Source organism: Anabas testudineus, chromosome 2 (assembly GCF_900324465.2).
Source record: "Anabas testudineus chromosome 2, fAnaTes1.2, whole genome shotgun sequence".
NCBI lineage: Eukaryota > Metazoa > Chordata > Actinopteri > Anabantiformes > Anabantidae > Anabas > Anabas testudineus.
Genome location: NC_046611.1, coordinates 10414569 through 10438352, shown reverse-complemented (window position 1 = coordinate 10438352; position 23784 = coordinate 10414569). Strand labels below are relative to the sequence as shown.

Here is a 23784-nt window from a genome sequence, read left to right as displayed (position 1 = left end):
AAATTTAAAAATGTGTTAGTTCTGTTTTCATTTTAATTTGGTGGAGAAGTCCTGTCCATCAGGTCACAGTCAAATCCTCCACTCAAAAGTCAGACTGATGGACTAATTTTAATTTAAGCTAAATCAGCTTTACTTATATTACACGTTTCACACAGAATGGAAATCGGAGGTGCTTCACATCTGCATCAAAGCAAAATGAGCAATACTGTAAGATCAAGTCAACTGCGAATAACGTTGCAACATGTCGACAATGAGCATGAGCTCCTAAAACTAGGAGGGTTAACGCTAAGGTCACTGCTCGGGTAAAATCCTTCCACACCCCTGCCACAAACTGTCCGCTCAGAAATCAGCAGAAAACAGAAAGAGACTAGCTGAGGCTGAGAAAGAGCCTCCATCATGTCAGAGGGGCACTCATAAGACATCGTTTTCAGTCTTACTCCAGCTAATGGAAGTGGAAAGTTTAGCGGTTTTGAACCATATCTTTGATGGAGTATTCAGTTTGGTCTGCCTGTCCTTCACAAAACCTCTGGAAGACAGCACAGTATGTTGGCAAATCTCTCGCACACAGACAGAGCATAGAAAATGTGGATGTTGCCAAGCTTTCACCAGCAGCTCTCACAGCTGGGACCGCAGAGGAGTGAGAGATGGAAGAAGGCAAAGGAGGAGATAGGGAAGAGGGAAGGGAGGAAAGTAAAATGAAGCTGGAAGGAGGAGGGATGAAAAGATCTTAGGTGTGTGAAGAAGGTGGGCGGTGATGAGCCAAGGATCGGGAGAAGCAAAGGGTTAAGGGAGGCTAGAAGAAGAGAAGGGTAGAATAAAAATGCAGAGAAGCCAAGACATGAAGAGGGGGAGCAGAAAATAAAGACAAGGAGGGGAGGAGGCTGTTGTGTTCTGCTTTTTCCAATGAGGAAAAAGGGAATAGAAGAATGAAGAGGTAGGAAGAGAGGATTCAGAAGCAGAGGAGGAAGGGTGGGAGAGTGAGGAGATGAAGGAGAGAATGGGCGTAAAGGAGAAAGAGACAAAAAGAGTGGAGGAGAAAAAAGGGGGAAGAAAAATCAGGAAGAATATGAAGGAAAGGTGGAAACAACAAGAACGAGGAAGACAGAAAAAAGGAAAGAAGCTAAATTAACCAGACTCTAAGAGAATGAAACAGATCTAAGGGGATGGGAGAAAGAGATGGGGAGGAAGACAGCAGGTAAGAGAGAGAAAGGTGAAAGAGGAGCGAGCAAAGCGGACAGGAGGCTGGAAAGGATCAAGTAAAATGAAGCTGAAAGAAGGGATGAACAGAGGACTGGGTGACAGGAGAAAGAGCGGTAGAATGAAGAAACGAAAAGGAGGAGGAGACGGTGAGCTGTAAGGTCGAAAAGGTGACAAAGTGAAAATAGGAAGAAGGTGGAGGAAGGAAAATACAGGAGAACTAAGGGAAAAGGAAACAGGAAGGTTAGAGGATGGAAGATGATGAGACATGTAGTGATAATACTGTGGATACGTGGACACGGAAGAGCAGGTTGTTGATGAAGGTGGAAAGACAGAAGGAGGGAAGGAAACAAGGTAAAATGTTAGGACATGAGGGGACAAGGTGGCAGAGGAAAAAGGGAATAAAATCAAATTCAGGCGGAGAACTGAAGCCACACGAAGAAGGAGCGAGAGGTGAGGAGAAAAGAGGAGAGATCTGGAATCTGGCTCTCAGAAAACCAACTGTGATCAACACGACTCCTCATGTTCGCCTGCCCTCTCTACCTCTTCCTCCTCCGCTCACTCTCATTTCCTGCCCCTGTCTCTCCTCCCTCCCCTCACCTGAAGGTTTCTCACACAATCAACTGATTACAACAGCACTTATCGCCTCTGCTCCTGAACGCTTACCATGGCACACAATCATAACATTATCATTATCTGCATTCACTTCCACATCTAAACACTTCCCTGTGGGCTGACGGCAACATCCATCCCATGATTTCACAGTGATGTTAATTTGGATGAAAGTGGAGCAACGTGAATAGAGGGAAATGTCTGGCTTATAACTTTTGACCTCCACATGAACAAAAAGCAGGTTCCTGGTTTTTATTCTAAAAAGAAAAGTAAGAATAAATGGAATTTCAAAATAAGAGACAGGTGTTAGTTTTGCTGCTGTCTGCCATTTTGCTAATAGTTAAAGAAAAGTCTGATCTTGGTGATGGAGCTGGAACAATGAGGAGGAGGAAATGAGACAGAGAGACAGACAGAGAAAGACTAGACTAATCTGTGGCTTCAATAATGGATGTACCTGGAAACTACTGAACCATAGGGCACTACAAGACATGACAGAGTGTGTGTGTGTGTGTGTGTGCCACCATAGACGAGAGCGAGCGGGAGCGGGGGGGAAAAAAAAGAGAGTCTGAGGGGCGAGCCTGTCAGCCTGTGTTTATGCATGATTGGGGTGTGTGCGCGTGTAAGAGCGCACGCCGGGGTGTATGTGGGCACCAGCCAGCACCAGGCGGGGCGTGCGCGTGTGAAGGTGGCTGTGTACTGACGTGCGTAAAAATAAAAATGCATATGGGCGCATCGATGTGTTTGTCTGTGCGTGCATGCATGTGCGCGTTCGTCCGCCCTCCCACCCCCCTCTTTCCCCTTCACACCTTGCCTCCGTAGCCTCCTCTTCTTCAAGCCAAATATCCGGACTTTGGAGAAGATGTCGACCAGGTTCCCGTTGCACAGCCCCTGTTTCTTGCCGGGGCTCTTGCGCCGCCGGTGAGCCGTCGGTCGGTGGGCGTGTTGCTCCCTCGCCTGTCGCTTCTGCCGGATCAAACCGCTGGCGATGGCCGCTGCCATGTCTCCGCCGAAACAGCCGACACAAAAACAGTCCCGTCTGCGTCCGTGTCTCCGGTCCCTTTAGCTGTGTCCACCGGAGGGGACAGAGCGCAGACAAAACCAGACACAAACCTCCAGTCTCCGCTGTCACCGGCTACAACGGCCCCATGCTTCAGCCACAACGCGGTAAAGTCCAAAATAAACACGCCTCTTCACGTTACAGCATATTTTCTGTTATCGTTTTCTCCCTGGCCATTTATTTGAGACGCACAGAGGTTCACCTGTCCGTCACGTTTCACCGGGCTGTCTGTCTGTCAGATACCAGCAGCTGTCACTGAACGGCTCCTCCAACCGATTTCACCGGACGCCGCGTGTCAGTTTGTGTTCCCATGGTCAACAGACGAGACAAGGATAAAAAAAAAACCTCTGGAAAGCAGGATAAAGCCTCAGAAAGCAGCTGTGCTCTCCTCTCCTCTGAGAAAACCTCCGTTTGTATTCCGCTGACAGAAGCGCGGGGCGCGCGTCGCCGCCGCGAACCTCTCCAGCTGCGTAAAACCAGCGAGAGTCACCGCGAGCACCGACGGAAAGAGGGCGGCGTGTCTTTGAGGGTGAAGGCTGAACAATCAGGGCTCGTCATTAGTCCGTGGATTATACTGAGCACAGAAAATGTTTACCTCTTCACAATGTAACATAGGTTTCATCTTTCTGCCTACTTGTTGCTGCCACCAAGGGGCCGGTGTCGATCTAACCTCGATCATTTTTATTCAAGAACAGACTTTAATCATGAACAGTTTCCAGTTGCGTCTCTTCGTGGCTGCTCCTTCTCCAGAATTGCGCACACCGCCTGCTGTTTTATAACTTGGTGTTTCTAAAGTCATTCTCTTACTGATTGCTCCTCGACATCTGATCGATTGATGTTATTGGTGATGACCGGATGTCCCGGTCACTGACGTTCAAAAGCGCGTGCGTTCTCTGGAAGCGCACGTCGCTGGAGCCACGCGCCGAGGTGGGGGGGTCACCTGTCGGCGGCAGCAGGTGTCACTGTGCAGAGAAACACTGCTCGTCCTCGTCTCACATGGAACCAGTTTCCAGAACAACTCGACTAAGACTGAGCGTGTGTTCGTCCACAGGGACCAGGCTGAGACTTCCAGGTGAAGCTTCCTCTGGAAGGACAGACTGTGAGAAACTCCCACTCCTGGTTTTGACCTTGACCCCTCCATATGAGCTGCAGAGGTCACTTTAAATATGTGACACTTTAGCTGCTCTTCTCTAATATTTGGATGTTATGTGTAAATGTATATATATATATTAATATCATGTCACATAATAATGTGAACATGTTTCCTTTAGCTGTATTATAATAAATTGACTATAGTATAAAGTACTGTTGCCCTAAGACACACAGTGCTGTGTGTGTATAAATATGTGGTGGTAATTTAACTGTATCTGCTAAAACCAGTATTTTATGTCTGATATGGTTGATAAACATTTAATTATATTATTTTTATCTTATTTTCAAAATGCATTTTGTTCATACTCACATCTCTGAGATGAGTCCTACTTTGATTAAAAGTCCATCGTCTGTGGACATTTCAAGCTCTCACAAAAAAGAGATCAATGCCAGGCTCCGCTCGTACATCATGAAGGTCAACCATCACTCGCAGAGGGGGGCTTTAACTTTAGCTGTGTTGATTCTTAGGGTGGGGCACTAAAAATCCTTTTCCAGGCTGTATTTGTGTCTGAACTATGTTGTTGTGTTGTTTGAAAATCCCATCTACTAGGAACAGAGCATATGAACAAACTTTTAATCTCTGTCATGTCGAGTGACACAAGTAAACAATGCATCACGCACAGTATGTTTATGAAGGCAATGCAGACAGTAAATCTGCTGCACTCGTTACCCCATCCCACACAGTCCCACTGTATGTGCGCAGCTCGTGATAGCCTGTCTGAATGAAGGCTTTAAAAATGCAGGAGGTGGGGTAGACTGACAGGCTGAGGAACTGGAGAGGTGCTGCCTCACATGTGTGGTCCGTCTACTGTACATGTGCTTATACCTTACACCTGTAAACCTACCTACAGGACTGACGACAGTACTCGCATTTCATGCATGACGTATCAGCATGTAGGAAGTTATCTGCACTGAGTGAATACGTTTAACAACCGGTTTTGAATGTTGTGGTCTGGCTAATTACTATTATTTTATAAAGGTTATAAAGGTTTATAAAAGTTTTGCTTGAATTTGATGAGCCACAATGACTCCACTGATGCATGTAGGTCAGACAGGTCTGCACAATGGAGACCTGCTCTGGGACCCAGCTGGACACAAAGACTGAACACACACACTGAAATGGGATTTTTTTTTTTTCCTTTCTTCTGGGGAAACTGGGTGAATATCAAAAAGACAATCCCCAGTCCTTTCCCAATCAATCTGCCCTTACAAGGAATAATGAAAAATAACAGTGAGGCTTGGCAGCGTGTGAGTGGAACCTCCAGCACATCAGGGAAAAGTGTGATGGGCCAGGTAGTCTGGTATGGCAGCAGTGTGTGTTTCAAAAAATAGACAGCAAAATATGTCTGACTGCTCCATTTGGATATTTATTGTTCAAATAAACAATAAAAGCAGCAAAACGGCACAAACCGAAATGTCACCTCTGCTCATAGGACATGTCACCATCTAATAGTTAGAGTCTTATCCAGTATGTTGATCATAATCATTTTAAGCCCAGCAAATATATTTTATATAAGTTTAACTGTTATGATTTATTTGTGTATCTAGTGGCTACTTTAATATTAACCCCTGTGGCCTGCATTATTTGTTTATATTATTTAACTACTGAAAAACACTAAAAGCTTTTTTTATTTATATAAAGTATTTTTTATCTATGTAGCGTGGCTCTAAAAAGAACTCGAGGGCAGTGGGTGAAGCAGATGCTATTAAAAAATGATTGTGAGGCTTCTTGACGTCATTGAAAATATTTCAGGACCATGAACAGTGACAAATCACTTTTTCTTTTTTCCCCCCCAACATTTCACAGAAATATGAATGATGTCTTCAAGCCCACTAGGTGGCACCAGAGCATGTCTGAGAACATCAGCCCAACAATAAGATCATCCTGTAGTTGTGGCTCCCTCACTGATAATCAGCAGCCGAGTGGATCAGTCTGAATGTCGTTTCCCATTTAAAAGCCACGATAACCAAATGGATGCAAACAGAGTTTGTCAGATCTTGGAGAGCTGAACATCTGTTTGTGCTACTGTGTTTTCTTACTGATATATTATTCTCTGCTTTGCACTACTAAAGCATCCATTCAAAGAGTCACTGTGACACAGCGGCAGCAGCAGTCTGTCATTCCTTCGTCCTATTACAGCAGGTAAAACCAGAATCTTCCAGCCTGTCTGTATTTTGTCCTTGATGTTGCTGACACGCTTGTATTTAAAGTCTCTCTTGCTTGTTTCTGTCTCTCCCAGACAGCAGCGGAGAGGGAGGAAAAAAAAACAAAAATAAAAATGTTGAGTGTGTAATTGTGTGTGTGTGTGTGTGTGTGAGGAGTGGGTGTGTATGCGCTTTCCTCCAGGTCAGACCAAGGGAAGGAGTTATGAATAAATCAAAGCTACATTTACATTAAAATTCATATCTTCTGCTGCTTTTTACAACATCCCAGGAAGAGGAAGGCGCAATGCAGCTTTTAAACTTCAAAAGGGAAAAGTCTTTGCAGGCTGTCTTTCTTTCATCCACTTATTCCACCACTCGTCCCTTGACACACACACACACACACACACACACACACATAAAACCCTGCTTTTGTGGCACATGGTTTGTGAGAGGACATATACAATCTCCGATTAACACAAGAAGTCACGCAAATCACTACATATAATACTTGAAAGATGCAGCACAATTAACTTTACATTTTCCAAGCTTTCATCAAAGATCCAGCTCTCTCCTGAAGGAACACACAGTTACACACTTCAGCTTTATTTAATGCTTTCCTGCATGTGTACAGTGTGTTTTTTGGACCTGTGTATAGCAACAGCGCCCTCTACAGGGTGTAAAGGGGAACCACACTCCTCGTTCACCCTCATCCTCATTAATCTCAGTCTTTACATTTATTTGTTTTGCACCACTACTTTTTCCAGTCCATACTTACTTTAAGACAGACGTGTGTGAATTAAAAACTGTTTTACCTGCTGGTTTTCACAGATCAAACTCGATTTGGTCTTAACAGATTTATTTAAAAAGCTTTTTTAGTTTTCAAATCATCACTACTGTATGTTTAGAGAGGTTCACAGGAGTCTCTCTAAGGAATATGAGAGAAAATAAATGACATTAGTCCAAAAGTGAAGTGTCCCATCAGGGAACATACTTATAAACTGGCTCTCACTTCAGTAGATATAGATGTTTCTTGAACGTGACTAAACCCAATGAACCAGCAGCACTGAGACGCTGACTGCAAGACTGTCTCTGACATTTTAAGCCTTTTGTTCTCCAACACCAAGAAAGAAGTGCTGCCTACGCCGACAAGGAAAAAAAGGAGTTATTGTACAGTACTGACACCAAACCACCAAAACTTTGCTTTGAGAGAAGTACCGAACATGTTGGGTGTGGGAGGATAAAGATGACTGTTTGGTTCTGGTATGTTTTTTTTTCTTTCTCTTGTACATTTACCAAGAAGCCCACAAACAAGATTAAATATGCAGAACAAAAGAGGAGTTGTGCTGAACTAGAAAACTCCTCTCTCTGTACACATAGATTTGGTGGAGGGTTGCTTCGGTCTACAGTAGGTCCCTTTTTTAATGAAGAGAAATCTGTATGTAGTTATATTTTATGTCAGCAGACTGAGGAAGACCCCTCTCTGAATACGACAATGCCCCAGTGCAAAACCTTGTTATTAGCCACTCCAATAAATCCACCTCGTGGTGTCGCTGTTGTGGTGGACAGGGGTCAGCCTGGGAAGATATATAACACCGACCACGATCAACAGGTGTCAGAACACAAAGTGCACTGCAGCTTGCTGTGTATGAGGATGTGTCGCTATAATACAGTGACCATGCTGACCCCTCTCCACCTCAGCATTAACAAAACAAGCTGGATTCAATGGTCTTTAACCCTCATTAAAGTTTGATCTTTACCCAAAAATAAAAATGACCTGTTTGTATTTAATAATAGAGTTTGCTTATGTGTACCTATGTCTTGATGAACAGCTGAGCAACATTGGCAGCATCAGTATCCAGGTCAGAGATTTGCAGGTTTGACACTGCATAAAACTCTGAGTCACTAACAGTGTTTCTCAGAGATGATGTGTCATGAAACACTATCTCTGTTGGTGGCGCTCGTTTCTTTGTCTGCCCATCCATGGTGAATGTTGTGGCTCATGCTAATGAATGTCAGCAACAGGTAAACATTACATTTATGTGTCAATACTTATCAGTTGTTATTTTTTTAGACAGACCAAATGCACTCTAACACAGAGAAAACTGCACTTAGCATTTTTTAGGCATCGTTTTAGCTGCTAAATTTGACAACAAGTGAGTAAAACAGCCAGAAATACCTTTAGGTCTGGGCAGCAGCAGAGAAAGAAGATTGGAAAAGTGAAGGTGAAGACGGGAGATAAGAAATTTGAATGATAGGAGGGGAAAGAGAGACCGCCAGGGAGGTGACAGATGTGGGTGGGTGTTCCCCAGACAGGAGTGTGAGGATAGCCACTCTGAGTCGAGCAGGATGACTCATAATTCACGCTCAGACACCCGCCCACACTCTCTCAGAGAAGCACAGGCATGGGGAAGACCACTGTTACCTAGGTAACGAGTGATTAGTGACGCAGGTGGGTCTCCGAAAGGAGGGAGCAAACACCTGCTGAATGCTGAGAGGATAACACACACACACACACATTTGCGCATCAATTACATTCATCCTACTGCGTCTCTGACTTCATCTTCCTGCTCTGTCAATAGGTTGTCCCTCTCTCTCTCGCTCTCTCTCTCACACACACACTGCTGCAAAATACAGTGATGCGCATACAGTAATAGCACAAACATATGCAACCAACCTGTAACTACCAGAGGAAAGAAGACACAATTAAAACTTTGCTCTTCAGAAAGATAAAGTAGATAACAGCCTCTCTCTGTCTCCTTTCTTCGTGTCCTCTCCTCTCCTCTCCTCTTTCTTCCTATCTTTGTAATATCACTAACTCAGCAGGGAGGAGAAGAAAAGGAATGGAGTGACTAAATTATTTATTCACAACCCCCCATCTATTTCTGCAGTCTCTACAGTCTAGAGTCCCCTCCTCGCTTTTTCTTTCTGTTTTACCTATTCCTGTCTCATCCCAAATGTCTCTCCATGCAGCCCTTGATCACAGCACAGACACAAATGAAAAACATCTGCATGGGAGCAGAACATACATATATATTTTAAATTTTTAATAAAGTAAGCTTTATTATCACATTTAAGGAAAGATGAGCCAGGCCCTGTAACCTAGCAACCACAGACAGAGTTATGTGCATCGTTATACATGTAATTTAGAAACAGTAGATATGTTTGAGTTTAATTATTATTGTGAAGTGAGACTAGAAAAGAGTGGTGTGACGTTATTTTAGTTACACAACAACTGAACTGAGCACGTGTGTTTGTGTTTTGTTGCTTATTAATTCAACAATTAGTGTAAAAGATGTACAATGTGTTATTTCTCTTTTCTATAGTGTGATATTAAAATACATTTAAACAGACACATCGAAGTGGGGAAAGTAAAAGAATAACACTCATTACCACCACACTGTCCTTGGGAAAGGTCCTTAATGCCCCCCATGCTCCAGTGGAGCTGATCAGTGGTCAGTGGCTGCACTGGTCACATCCAACGTGTAAATAAGTGTGACTGTGTGAGTGTGAACAGGATGCTCCTGAAAAACAGAACTCTGCACTAAGTGGAACCAGTGGATAACTGAAGGTCGAGTAAAACTGAACCTGAAACTAAAGAGGCTTAGACGCTCAAATGAAAAAGCAAAAAAACAAAACGAATGATTTCTGCTGGACTAGTAAGTTTTAGATAGTTTCATAATGAAGCCCACATGAACTGATGAGTGGAGCATAGGAGAGTAGGAAGAGAGAAGGTTAGTGGACTAGATTCTTACACAAAATCTACAACAAAACAATTTATGAATAAAGGAACCTATAATTATCAAAGTATAACTCTAAGTTAGTTCAATTTCAGCAGTATCAATCTGTTCACTGAGGAAGCACAAGTGATTGTGAATCACTTTCACCTTCTTTGGTGCAAATTAGAGAATCACAAGGTGCAATGATAGCAAGGAAAAGCAAGACTCCCCCCAAACAGGAAATGTTTTTTCATGTGGTGGCCACAGACAGAAGTTTGCTCTTCATTCTTCCTGAATGATTCTTCTTAGGTTTTGTGTGTTGCTAGTGTCCTTGTCAGTACTGGTAGCATGCGGCAGTCCCTGCAGCCCAGTCAGTTTGCACAGGTCGGTTTGTGTGAGGAGAAACATGAAGAGTGATGTGAGAGCTCTACAAAATGACCTCCAGCAGACCACTAGTGTGCATGTCTCTGACCAAACTGTCAGACACAGACTGCGTGAGGTTAGCATGAGGGCTGGCCATCCTCTAATACGACCTGTGCTCACAGCCCAGCACCACACAACACTGGTGCCCCGTTCACTTCACAGATGAAAGCAGGTCCACACTGAGCTCATGTGACAGGCGTGAAAGAGTCTGGACACACTATGGTGAACGTTGTCCTGCCTGTAACATCATCGAGCTTGACCGGGCTGGTGGGTCAGTGATAGTGTGGGGAAGCGTGGCAGGGCCACAAATACCTCCATATTATAGCCAATGGTACCCTGAATGCTGTGAGGTACCAACATTAAATCCTCAGAGGGGTTGTCAGACCTTCACACTGGTGTAGTGGTCCTCTTGATGTAGGACAGTGCCCACCTCATGCCCTCATGTTCACCTAACATATATCCAATTGAGCAGCTATGGGACGTTTAGTATGGGTGCATCAGCAATCATCAAGTACCACCACAGGTTGTCCAGATGTTGTCCTGCGGAATCCGAGAGGAGATCATGTAACTTGGATGACCCTTGGATTTAGTTTTTTCATGTGCTGATGATTTTGGTTTCTATTAACCATTTTGCTCTAAACCAACTATATAATGTTGATTAGTTTTACTATTTTCAACTTAAATAATTAATTCATCAAGAGTGTGATTGAAGTGTTTCCTTATGTATGTACTGTGTATTATTGAGGATTAAACACAGGTCAGTTCATAAAGTAGTTTTAATCAGCTTCATCATGCTTCACATAGAATTACACTTAATTAAATTAATGAATTTATTCACGTTGTCAACAACGAGCTCAACAGTGTTTACAATACTTTTTTTGAAGCAAGTACTTGCATTTACTTGAGTAATTTTGTACCTTTTACACATTTGGTTTCACTCATTAAAACACAGCCGATAATACACAAAATTAAAATTAATTATTTTATTTCGACTATATCAAAAAATATCGGTGTATCTGACTTGGAAATGTCCTGAGACCTGTCTGCATATTGAGGTTAAGTGCTTCCAGCTGCTCACAACAGCAGGATTTGGATGTTAATAGGAGGTTTCATGGACCGTGGCCCTCTAAACACCTCACTCTCTACTATTGATCTTTCTTTTAAAAGCTCTCGGTTTTTAGCTTCAGGGACATTTCAAGGGGATATTCCCAGGAAATGCTGTTCTAAAAAAGTCTGGTGTTGTCCGTACTTTGAAGTGTGAAGCAATAACAGTGAAAGTCAATTCCTGTTAGTCATGCCATCTCCCCAGAGTCACCAGCAGTAAAAAACACTGGTCTAAAATTGTCCCGTCAACTGTAACTTAACTTTATGGCTGCCAGGTAAAGCAGCAGCTCATTTTCAGTGATGTCTACAGGAAAACCAGTATTTGTACATATTGTCTTGAGGCTTTTTCCTCCAAGTTTGCATGTTTCAGAGAGGTCAGAGGTCACAGGCGGCCGCTAAAGCAGGTACAGCAGGAGACTCAAGTCATCAGTGGCAATTTTCTACGCAAAATGATAACAGCTGAAAATGGAAGTCTTCTGCGTCAGAGTGGTTACATAAGCGCTCCAGATCTTTCCCCAAAAAGTCACAGAAAAACTACAGAGAAAGACGAGAAGGAGGGGGAAAAGAGGCGAGGAAGAGAAAGAGCGGGTGGAACTATGGGGATGGGGGGAGAGATAACTACAGAGACTGAAGGGAGAAAGCCTTCCAGCAAGAGTTTGAATTAAGAAGGTGCTGAAAGTCGAGGTGGCATGAATAAAAAATGTTTATATAACATTTCAGGTAGGGGAACGGAGAGGAAGCAGAAACTGTACAGGTTGTACCAATATGTTACAATAGGTGTTTCTAGAAATCGTGAAACCCAGTGTTTACTTTAACTTTGGACCCAACTTTCACCACATTACATCTCTGGTTGTGTGGCTTTTGTGCCTTAAGAGAAGTAAAAGCTGAACTAACACAAACAGCTGTTGATGCTGAAGACGTTGTTCAGCACAAATGAGGTTAGTATAGTAAAGGATAGTATAACAGAATACAGTAATAAACAGAATATAAGTAATATTCCTTCTTGGTGTGTGTAAAACAGTGAATGGTTCCCTTCAGCTTTCAGTCTAAGCTACACCACTATTCCCTCCGCTCTTCTGCCAGCAGTGCATTTCCGCGTACTTGCCCTTTAATGAGCAACACCATTGATTTTCTTCTCATGCCTCTGAGATGTTTACATCACTGTAACCTGCTGGCCTCTCTGTAATGAGTCAGTCACATCTCAGGCTGGTCAGTGTTTGATTGTGTTGGCAGAGCTTTCACAACACTTTGGCATCATATTAAAGACCGAGCAATATGTCGACTTCTGATCTGCTCCAGATTTTCCAGACAACGAAGGATATTAGAGATCAGCGTGTTGCTGTTGATGACAGATTCATTCTTTTTCTTTAGCAGCGAGCTTTAGTCGGCTTTCAAACACGCGCGTTATGTGCCGCTGACTGAATAAGACACAAAATTAGTTTGGAATAACGTGGATGGGAAGCGTAGGTTGACAATGTGACAAGAGACTAAACTTTGTTAAGCATTCAAGGCTCAACAAAAGAGAGTGTTTCCAGTGCCACCCACAGTCGTGCACATGCTGGGCGAGAACTTAGCGGGCAGCCATAGTCTGAGTAATAAAATGCTTATTTTCAGCTATTGTGGAATGAAAAAACTTGTTGTTCCTTACACTTCTCTGCAGAGAAAAGTTCAGGCAGTTGGATGGAGGAGGAGAAAAGACCAGGTGGTGGATGGTTAGAAAAGCATCTTTGCATTGTTGTTGCTATTTGTGAGTTCTGCCTGTGCTGAGTTTAAATCAAGAAATGTGTAAGGTTAATGAAATATTTTATCAGCATGTACGTTTATATATGGACAGACAGCACATAAAGTTAAAACTCTTAAAATAACCTTCAATAGCTGAGTTCAGAGGCTTCTGAGATCCTGTTTCCCCCACAGTCCTGCATTAAAGCAGTGCATACAGAAATCCCTCTGACAATGACGACATGAAGTGTTCAGCAACACGGCCCATTAGAGGATCCCATTGAGGCCATGGAGCTAACATAAGCGTTTAATCCAAATTTGACCACAACACAACTCTGAGAGCATCACTTCTCACAGGTGAGGGGATAAACTACAGCACACCTACTCACTGCTGAATAAGTGCTGTGCATTGTCATACTATAAAAACGTCCAGGACCTTAGAGATTAGAGAGGACAGGCTAATGGATTTGAGGTGACTGGGTGTTAATGTGCGTTACAATGTGTAACAAACTAGCATGAAATTGCAAAAGAGGATGTTTTTCAATTATCAATACACACACACACACACGAAGACCAAAACCCAACCAAAAATTGATCCATCAACCATTCTGACACAGCTTATTCCTCTGTACCAGTCCCACACACACCATCTTGCTGCTGAAAATACTCACTAGAGACAAAGTTGTGCTAATCCACAGCTAAAAATAGTCCCCAACAAATGCACCATTTACTCCTGTTTGAGCTTCTTTCTCTAGAAACTGCAGAGACCAGCTGTTTGAGGAAATGACTGAGCATTTTTTAAGATGAAACCCTGTTATTTAAAGATTTATGTCTTCAGTGTTGGATCCAGTGGGTTTGATCCAACACTAAAGTTGGGGTTGAGAGTAAAACTGGCCTCATGCTGTACATGATTTTGCATCGTTACCTTCTCTTGTCATCAACAAAGAAGTAGAACAAGTAAACGACTTTGCTATGAAGGAAGCAACAGACGAGCAGCTTTAGTGGAATCATGATCTCATCTGCAGTATTATACAGGGTCCTGCACACAGAGCAGAAAGTGAGGCGTGACTACAAATCACAGTTATTGTGTGTATCTATAGTACATTCTCAAGTTGTTATAAAAAATATTATTAGTCATTCTCCGTATAGACGTAAAATAAGTGAGCGTGTGTTATTACCTTGCCCTCTCTGTTTTCAGGGTTGGAAAGTAACAAAGAACATTTACTCAAGTACTGTACAAGTGCAGTTCTGGAGTGATTGTGCTTTATTTAAAATAAAGATTGTGCTTTTTTTGAAATAGTTACCTGTATCTTTGCAGTTACTGGTAGCTATTTTGAAATATTATAGATTAACCATCTGCTAGTTAGATTTAGCCCTCCATTCACCAGCTGCTACATTAGTGGTGTTTATATATTAATGCAGAAATAGTTGTAATCCACTAAAATCATATTCTCTCCATTGAAGATTTCATTTGTGGTACTTATAACATACTTGTATGCCAATACCTTTGTACTTTTACATAAGGCAGGACTTCATGCCCATTCAAACCCCTGGTTTGAGTCTGGCTGGGGACTTCTGTTGCATGACATACAAATAAAAGGCTAACGTGTCAATAAAATATAATTTAAAAAGTTGTTAAGGGAAAATATATATTAACCTCTTTTTAAATTGTTCCCATTCTCCTTTGCTTGCAACGTTTGCTTTTTTGTTGCAACTTACTAAAAGGTCTATAATCTGAAAAGAGCTCAAATTAACGCTGGAGGGTTTGAAGTAAATTTCTGAATCTGTTCACTCTTTGAATATGAACATTAAATAAACTTAAAAAAGGACTGAAGTCACTCTGTCTCTGTCTCAGGATACGTTTCCATTGTAAAGAGTTTCTTACCTGGCTCAGCTCTGCCCAAAGCAGCCTTTATTCTCCTCTCTGCTACCTTCAGTATAAACTCAAAGTCCATGACTAACACACAGACATACCTGTAAACACCAGCACAAGGGACTCCTTGGAAAACTCACTTCTTAAATTGTATTGACTCCCCCAAACTGGCCTCTCTCTATCACACACACACACACACAGAGAGATAGTGAGTGGGACAGATTATGTCATGCGAGGCTGTCATCAGGCGAAAGGTTAAGTCAGACAAGAAAAGACCAAAAGTCAGCTCAAGAGTGTGGGATTGAGAGCGACAACATGTTGAGAACTGAGATAAAGAGAAGAGGCACTAAAAAAAGAGAAAGGCCTCTACCAGGTAGAATATCACCCATCAGAAATCTCGGTTATACTCTGAAACACTAACTGGCTGAATTTACATTTATTTAGTAGAAGATGTAGATAAATAGTCATTATAAACATGACTCGAAGAACACCAACATAAGTTCATAATAGTAATATGAACAAATGAGTAATGGTGTTGTTTTCTAGTCAGTGGAAATGATGTTCTGCCAAAATGTATTTGTGGAAAGAATTGAAGCGTGGAGATGGATCCAAATGGACATGAGATGAACAAAGCTTTTTTTTTTATTAAATAATTATCTCGAAAAGCTCTGTAAAATGGTAAATAGTCCTTGAGGTACTGTTGAGGTAAAGAATAAACATTTTACGCTAACTTCAAGGCCAAACCAGATGACTAACACTGAGTTTCCCCGTGTTACAGTTAAAGCAGAGTCGGTTTTAGCTGTTTTGGTGCCCTAGACAAAATTATCCTTTGAGGGCTTGCAGAAGTGCCCCCTCCAGCATGTGACGCCCTAGGCGACCGTCTACAGTGTATGGCCTTTAACAAGAGCCAGCTCGGGGTTAAAGCTCTCGGAACCAATAGTAAGTGCACCTTGAGTTGGGATTATTTAGTCAAATACTGTATATATTACAACACAGCGACTATGTTTATTGGACGTCTCCAATTAAACACTTTTTATGCAGCGAGTCAGAAAGAGACTGAGTTGTTGTCAAGTGTTTCTCTGCTTCTTATCATCCAATCTGTGAAAACACTTCTTAGTGGAGCCTTTGATGCCCTGCTGCTTTTTAAGTGCACTTGGAAAAATAACACTCAGCACTCACTCTCTCTTGACAGAAACCTGGAGCTAGAGCTGTCCAAACACACACGGGCCTGCACACACACAGACACACACATTCCCTCATTCACCTTTCCTCTTTTGCTCGTTGCCTAATTTTGAAAATGATAGTGTTTCCACAGCTGAACAGAATCAACAATGTAATCAACAGCAGTGGTTTCTCATCATTTTCTTTCCCTTTTTTTGACAGTGACACGCTGCAGTAACTACAATCATCTCCTTTAACATCAGTACTGTTCTCTCAAAACAGAAATACAATGATATAGCAGATGGTAGTTTCAAGGTCTAGTGCTTAAACATTTGCAGCTGAGACATGAAAGGAAATATTGAGGGGTGGGTGGAGGTTTAGTCATTTAGGTGCACTCTCTTTTACCACTTCTGCTTTGACTAATTGACACCTAGAGATGCCAGCCGCTAAGGTAGATTTAAAGGTGCACTTAGATATTTCCTCTGCTGGACAGTTTTTAGGATGAGAGTTGGTTTTAGTCGCTGAAACATGAAGGTTTTCACAGTTGGCACAAAGTTGGTGATTATGGTGAGATGTAGCAGTGCTGAGACGTCTCCTCAAGAAATCCTTCCATATGTCCCAGAGCAGTCATTGTGTTGCAGAATAAAGCGCAGTTCCATATTAACTGCACCACCCACTTGATATATTTAACTAAGGGGTCCAGCAGGGGCCTTGTGACCCTGTGTTTGGGAATGAGATGATAGTGGAGAGTTTGACAGCGAAGGGAACCACTATTACCAAGGTGATAAGTGTGATAAGTGTGAAGTGAGTAATGTACTGTGCTAAACTACAGTGAGCATCTAAATGTACCACGTCATCTTTTGACTCTTTGTCAGAAACTGTATTTTTTGGTTTGTCCTGATCTTATTATGTAAGATGACCTATGTCACTGCACTGCACAGTGTCTGCGTTACCAGTGTGATTTGTTGACAGTTCCTGTGTAGTGTGTGTGAAGTATGACGTACATGATGGGCTCAGGCGAAAGCAGGTCAGTCCGGCAAAGTCATAATGTCTTTCTGCAGACTCAGTGTGTTTGGACAATGAGGCCATGAGCTAACGAGTGTGCTCTGTCTTTCTCCTTCACACACACACACACACACACACACACACAAGGGAGCACATTACAGTATTGCACCCAAACCCTCCATGTGCCCTTAGAGGACAGACATCACTATGACTGTCACTATTTATGTCAACTCATCACATTTGGACAACGTAACAGCACGCAACTCAGAATCAAAGGCAGAGAAGGAAACATGCAGGAATCTACTCTGTTGAAGCTCGAGAAAAGATTACAGAAATGAATTTTACAGAAATGAATTTTACAGAAATGAATTTTACAGAAATGAATTTTACAGAAATGAATTTTGAAGAAAGATCTAGAAAAAGCTTTTAAATACAGGGTTGAAACTAAAAGAAAATGTCAAGATAGTGTTAAATAACATAAATATACTGCATATAGTGTGTGTGGGCCTTTCACTTACAGAGACAGATCTGAGTTGGCACAAAGCCTACTGCTATACTCCAGTGTTTAAATAAAATATTAAGTATGATACCTTAATGGCGACTCTCCAGAGAAGTTCAGCAGACGTGTGTGTATGTGCGTAGGCCCGCACACCTACGCGTGCTATAACGGCTGAAAGTCTCTACTGTATGTGGGTCACGCCACGAGGGACACAAGACATTGAGTAACATTGTGCCTTATTCTCTTTAACAATGAATGAGGCTGGTTTAAGCCCATTCACACAGTTACAGTTGATTCAAGCGTTGATTCCTTAAGCTCTAACGACTTTCAAATACATAAACTTTTGACTATAATAACTTTGTAGTAATGAAGAAATGAGGAGGAGTAGGAGTGGATAGGCGAAGTGACAAAATACAGAAGTTTATCATGGGAGGCTACTGTTCTTAGACCATTTCAAAATAGTAGTCAGTTTTAATCCATAACCTATTTGAATGAGGAATGACAGGTTTCGACCTAACAAGAAGGAAATTTAATTACCATGACTTAAATTTCAGATAACTTTACCTGGATGACTGAGACATATGACAGTAAAGGTCTTCTCATTTACATTAATTTATTTATTTTGCTACCCAAAAAGATCATTCTCTAAATCTATCCAAGTTGTTTTATTGTCTAAACCTAAACTGTGAACTATAACATCAAAAGTATGTTGCCATTGAAGCACTATTTCAGAAGAAGACCACCCAGAGCGAGCTGTTTCTGGTGTTCATTGTGTGGCTCTGAAGTGATGCTGAAAAATGAGTCAATGCATTTGTTACATCTACAATGGACTATTGTAATTCACTAATGGGACGTCCCAATAATTCCTTAAAAAGCCTCCAGTTAATCCAGAATGCTGCGGTCAGAATTCTGACTGGAATTAAGAAGAGAGATAATATTTCTCCTACATTAGCTTCTCTCCGTTGGCTTCTCTCCTCTCCACTATACATTCAAATGATATGATTGCATGTCATCAACATTGTGTCTTCTCTCTTCCGTAGTTGTGTCTCCCTCTCTCTGTACTTTTTTGTAGGTATCCTCAGCCTTGGAGCTGTATGTCTCCAGCTGTATGTCTTCAGAGTGAAGTTACTGGTTCTACCAACCTGCCCAGTGTGTTTGCTGCTTGTTGTTGTTGTTGTTTTTTTTGCCGGCTATTCTTTTCTCTCTTCTCTTTCCAATCACCCCAACCAGTCGAGGCAGATGGCCGCCCACCCTGAGCCTGGTTCTTTTGAAAGTTTCTTCCTCTAAAGGAAGTTTTTCCTCTCCACTGTCACCCAGCATTTGCTGAAGTGGGGTTGTTGGGTTTTCTTTATAAATCTGTATAGTTATATTTTGTAAGGTCTTAAACCTTAAACACTGTGAAGTGTCTTGAGATGAGAGATTTGAATCTATATAAATAAAATAAAAATTGAATTGACTTGAAAAGGACAAGTCATCTATAAGTCCATGATTCATTTGGCTGCACTGTGAACACATAAACCTCCACCTGTGTCCACCTGTGTGCTGCCTTCACTGGTCTATAGTGATGTCAGTGTAAACAGACACATTTGCTATCACCAACACCTACCAAAAACAAACACGCACTCTCAAGAGAATGCATTTTAGTAACCCCTGACCTTTCCTCTTATTTATAGCTTCCCATGGAGAGAAACAGTAGGATGACCTTTCATTAAAATGGCCTCCTGGGACCATTAATGAGGCCTCCGACTTTAAGTCTTGTTATTTTGCAAATTGTATTATTATGATCAAAATGTTAAGTAAAAAAAAAAAATACTGTACTTAATTAATCAAATAATAGGAAGAAAGAAGAAGAAGCTATATGTTGGTTTTCAGTGAATACATTCATACTGATACACACACACACACACACACACACACACACACACACACACACACACACACACACACACACACACACACACACAAACACAAACACAATAAACAAAGCTGTGTTACTGCTCTCTCAATGGACCTTCACTAAATTGTGCAATTTAGAGGAAAAAACGTAACAAATGCCGAGTCAACAAAAAGCTCCCCCCTCCCTACCTACAGCAGGTCCATATTTCACAGCGAACTGCTGCGTGTACTACACATACACACCAAGGGAGACAGTTAATGTGTTTTCTTTAATTAAAAGAGAGAGTGACAGCTAAATGGTGCTGGCTGCTGTAAATCTGTGAGCCTGGCTGCAGGATACTGGTGGCAACTTAGTCGTTCCCTCAGAGACTGTGTACTGAATGGAGTGATCTTCTTTTTCACGTTTACACTTTCTGTGTTCATATGCAAAAGACAAATGTCTGATTGGTGAAGTATCTGTTATTACAACAGAGAATAAGGGGACAAAATTCAGCCAGATGCCCAAAATCAGCGAATGAAAATTTTCGATAAGGTGATGACAACTGAGTCAACGCCAACTTCTGATGAAGACCATAAGATGTGGTTAAAGCTCAGAAACACTGCCATGTAGATCTTGAGTTAAGATGTATAAAACAACTTTTTCGGTGCAGGACTTCAACACTTTTGCGTGTGACAAATGCTACAGGAAGACTTTGAACTAATAAATGTCTTATATCATGACTAATGGCCTTTTACAGTAATATACTGTAATATACACTAAAAACAAAAATGTGGTTTAATTCAGTCCATTTAACTTTTTCACTGTTGTTAAAATCTATGTTTATGTATCACGGGCGTGCACACATTCTCTCCTCTCTCCTAAGCCAGCAATTTTAGCTTCAAGCTTCAATTCATCAAACGAGCAAAGAGGAGGACAATATAAAAATGAATTAAAGCAAAGACCCAGAGGACACAAAACAACACAAGCACTTGTGACACCGTGAGAGTCGCAGGCTGTGTTGTTTTGGCAGGCAGTGAAAAGAAGCCCTGAAACCGTTGCAGTTGGTACAACTGTTGAGCTCTGTGAAGCAAATTAGTCCTTTCACCTGCGCCAACACGCCTATATTGATTCTGTTTTGTTTGTTTTCACCTTTAATCTGTGAGATTAATGGTTTATCTTTGGTGCAGAGCGCCTTCTGCTAGAGTGTTTTCCAAGAGATTAGATGACCCAGCGCACACATATACTGTACCTTTTTCTTTGGTATGTTTACACAGAAGAAAACAACCAGCGAGAGACCAAAGACATATTGATGTACAAGACAACATCACTTATTAGTTCTACTACACAGTAAAGCCCTAGGGGAGTGATTTACAACTTAAACTACAAGTCATATCTTTTATACATCTGCATGAGGTCGATACTCTTATACGCAGCCATATTTTTGTAAATCATGTGCAGAAACCTGCGACTTTGTAACTTTCACATACAAGTATTAAATCTGTAAAAAGTAATTTAATGCATATTTACAAACTTAAGCCAGGTGTTGTTTATCGCCAACGAAGCAAATTAAATGTCTAAAGCATAATGATCATAGTTAATGACGGACTTCACTGCAGCACAGAGGTTGTGGGTGATGGGTTGCTGTCCATGGTGCTGAAATATTTGCTCACATGTCCTTTTAACACATCAGCTCCAAACCAGAGGGACAGTGTTTTGCAATGATGATTGTTTAGCATTCAGGGACAGAGAGTACAAACCAGCAATTATGTCTCTGTCTCTCATTTTATTTGTTTTTAGTTTCATGGTTTTGTTCGGATGTGGTTATTCCAATATTTAATTTGAAATAACCACATCTAGTATGGCTGTTAATGTTTGGAGAGCAGCTGCAGAAGGTTTTGTCAAATATCCACCTAATGGACATTTTGCATGATAGTTGCTCTGAGTATGGTAGCAGGAGAGACTTTTAAAGAACATTTTAAAAACTTTCTTAAACTTTTTTTATTTCACTACTTACTTTGCACTAAACCAACTGGTGTCTATCCCACTGCTATACTATCCTGGCTATTAGACAAATGCAGCAGTGCACTGCTCCTGTAGTAGCCAGATGAAGTGTCACTAAGCAAACTACTGAATAATGTCCAGATGCAGACTTGGACCACTGGCCCTAAAACAACATGGATGTGTTGGAAAATGTTTGTATGTTCTGTGACTTGATCAGTTGATTAGTCATATGTTTAGTAAATGTACAGTAAGTATTAAATAACTTTATTGTGGGGCCTCTTCTCAAGCACCTGAGTGGTCACATCGTGTGGTCATCAAGAGATGAGTGAGGTCATAATAACATATAATCAGACTACACGTTTTGCCGCGTGGAGCCTGCTGCTCACCTCTGAACACTGTGCCAGGGGTTCAGAAACCAACTCTCTGATGCAATGTCAACATACCCGTAGTGTCAACAATGTCCACTCTCTGTTACAATGCCAATGTCAATCTCTGCCCCTCGCACAGAGTGGCTGCTGGAAAACAGCTAACAAACTGGTCAAAGCTTTTAGCAAAATCTAAATCTGTCCTGTACCCTCAGGAGAGCATGACTAAGAGAATCAAAAGACCTGCTGCTGAATTAAAGTGAATTTCACTCTTAATTACATTGTCCCTGCACTCTGCTTCCTGCTGATGAATACAGCCAGAGACATGTGGCAGATGGGTGTCCCACCTCTGATAATTGAAGTTACATCTACACATATGTGCACTCAACTCTAACTTTAGGGGAATGGAGGTGTTGCCTGAGGGCGCAGCATGTATTGGGCTGGTGATTAACAGCTCACCTAAATGAAAAAAGTCGCCTTAAACATTACATGATTCCTCCGAATCAGTCCTCTAAAAGACGCTCTGAGCTTTACTGAACACAGCATCACGTTCAGGCGCTGATCTCATGAGAAGAGGTGTTTGTTTTGGCACAGTCTGACTGGAATGTCTGCAGCCATAAGAAAAGACACTTTCCGCACTTACTTCGCAGTACACACTGCATATGCACACTGGAAGTCTAAATAAAGCCATGTGCTGTTTAATCATGCAGGTTACCGAAGCCTGAAAGGGTCTGCATGCTGCATTAGACTTGATTTTCTGCAGCATCTCTGCCACGCACAGCACGCACGCACAGCCACTGTGCAGTCAGATCTGTACTAATAAGTTATCACGTCCCCTCCTTCTTTTATCCCCCCACCATAACCCCCCCCCCCCCCCCCCCCAACCCGCTCCCCCTCCCTGTAGCGCACTCACTTGCTGCACAACTGCGATTGCAGAGAAACCCCAGCAAGCAGCCGAACAGTGCAGTCTCGGGAGGGGGGGGGGGATACACGCGCACGCACGCGCTCAGACACGCAATAAAGTATTTCTCTATCACCCCCACACGCGCACTTACACATGCAAAGAGAGGTGCACACACTGAGACACACGCGCGCACACGCACACACAGCAAACTCACCAGTTGGGTTCTTGTTTTTCTTGAGGCTCCTGCCACAAAGACACTGCAGCATATGCGATCCTTTGCTGAAAATGTTGTTCCAAATAAACCGCATGGATTTGGCTGAGACTGGGGGGGAGGAGGAGGAGGAGGAGGAGAAGGAGGTGGAGGAAGAGGAGGTGGGGGACGAGAGGCGCTCCGGATGCGGCAGCCTAAAATTCACCCACCGCATGGGGGCTGGTCCGCCCCCCTGTTTGCATGCCAGCAGAGCTGGCCAGCTGTTGGGCTCAGTTCGGCGGTGCTTCGCCCCCCCAATCTGCACCATAGACAAGAATAAGAGCAGGTAGCCCGGCTCGTCGCCCGGTTTCTCGCCCGGTTCCTCCACAAGCCCGGAGACCAGGAATCGCACGTATTCAGCGTCGACGTCGTCCCCGTGCGGCAGGAAAAGAGCAACCGCTGCAGCGCTTTTCTCCGCGCTCTCTTCCTCCGGATGCCCCAGCGGCCGGTGGTCCTCAGCGGCGGAGGAGCGGTCGCTGCTGCCGCCCGGCCGCCGCGGCGTCAAACCCCCCCGAGCGCTCCTCTTCAAATGGCGTCGTCTGCCGCGCGGCGCGGGGAGAGGACCGGCAGCGGCTGACAGGCATGCGGCGGCGCTAGCGTGAAGTCGGCGGTACGCGGCAGCTGTCGGCTTCTGCACAAAAAACCATTGCATATTAGTGGGGATCGCAGGGGTCGGTGTGTCCGTCCGTCCGGGAGGGGAGGAGGGAGGGGTGGGGTGCGGACAC

At 42.7% G+C, this 23784-nt stretch overlaps 1 protein-coding gene across 2 annotated transcripts in view; it reads right to left on the bottom strand.

Moving 5' to 3' along the window:
* The window catches only part of LOC113164604 (fibroblast growth factor 14-like), a 50928-nt gene extending 27455 nt beyond the window's left edge, over positions 1–23473 (bottom strand). Inside the window, exon 1 of one of the 2 annotated variants that reach the window (XM_026363971.1) lies at positions 23024–23473. In XM_026363971.1, coding sequence (XP_026219756.1) covers positions 23024–23327 — 304 coding nt within the window. In that variant the 5' untranslated portion in view covers positions 23328–23473. Of the gene's footprint in view, positions 1–2615; positions 3246–23023 lie in introns of those variants that run through there. The other variant, XM_026363972.1, reaches the window with a different exon arrangement.
* Between the last annotated feature and the right edge of the window lie 311 nt (positions 23474–23784).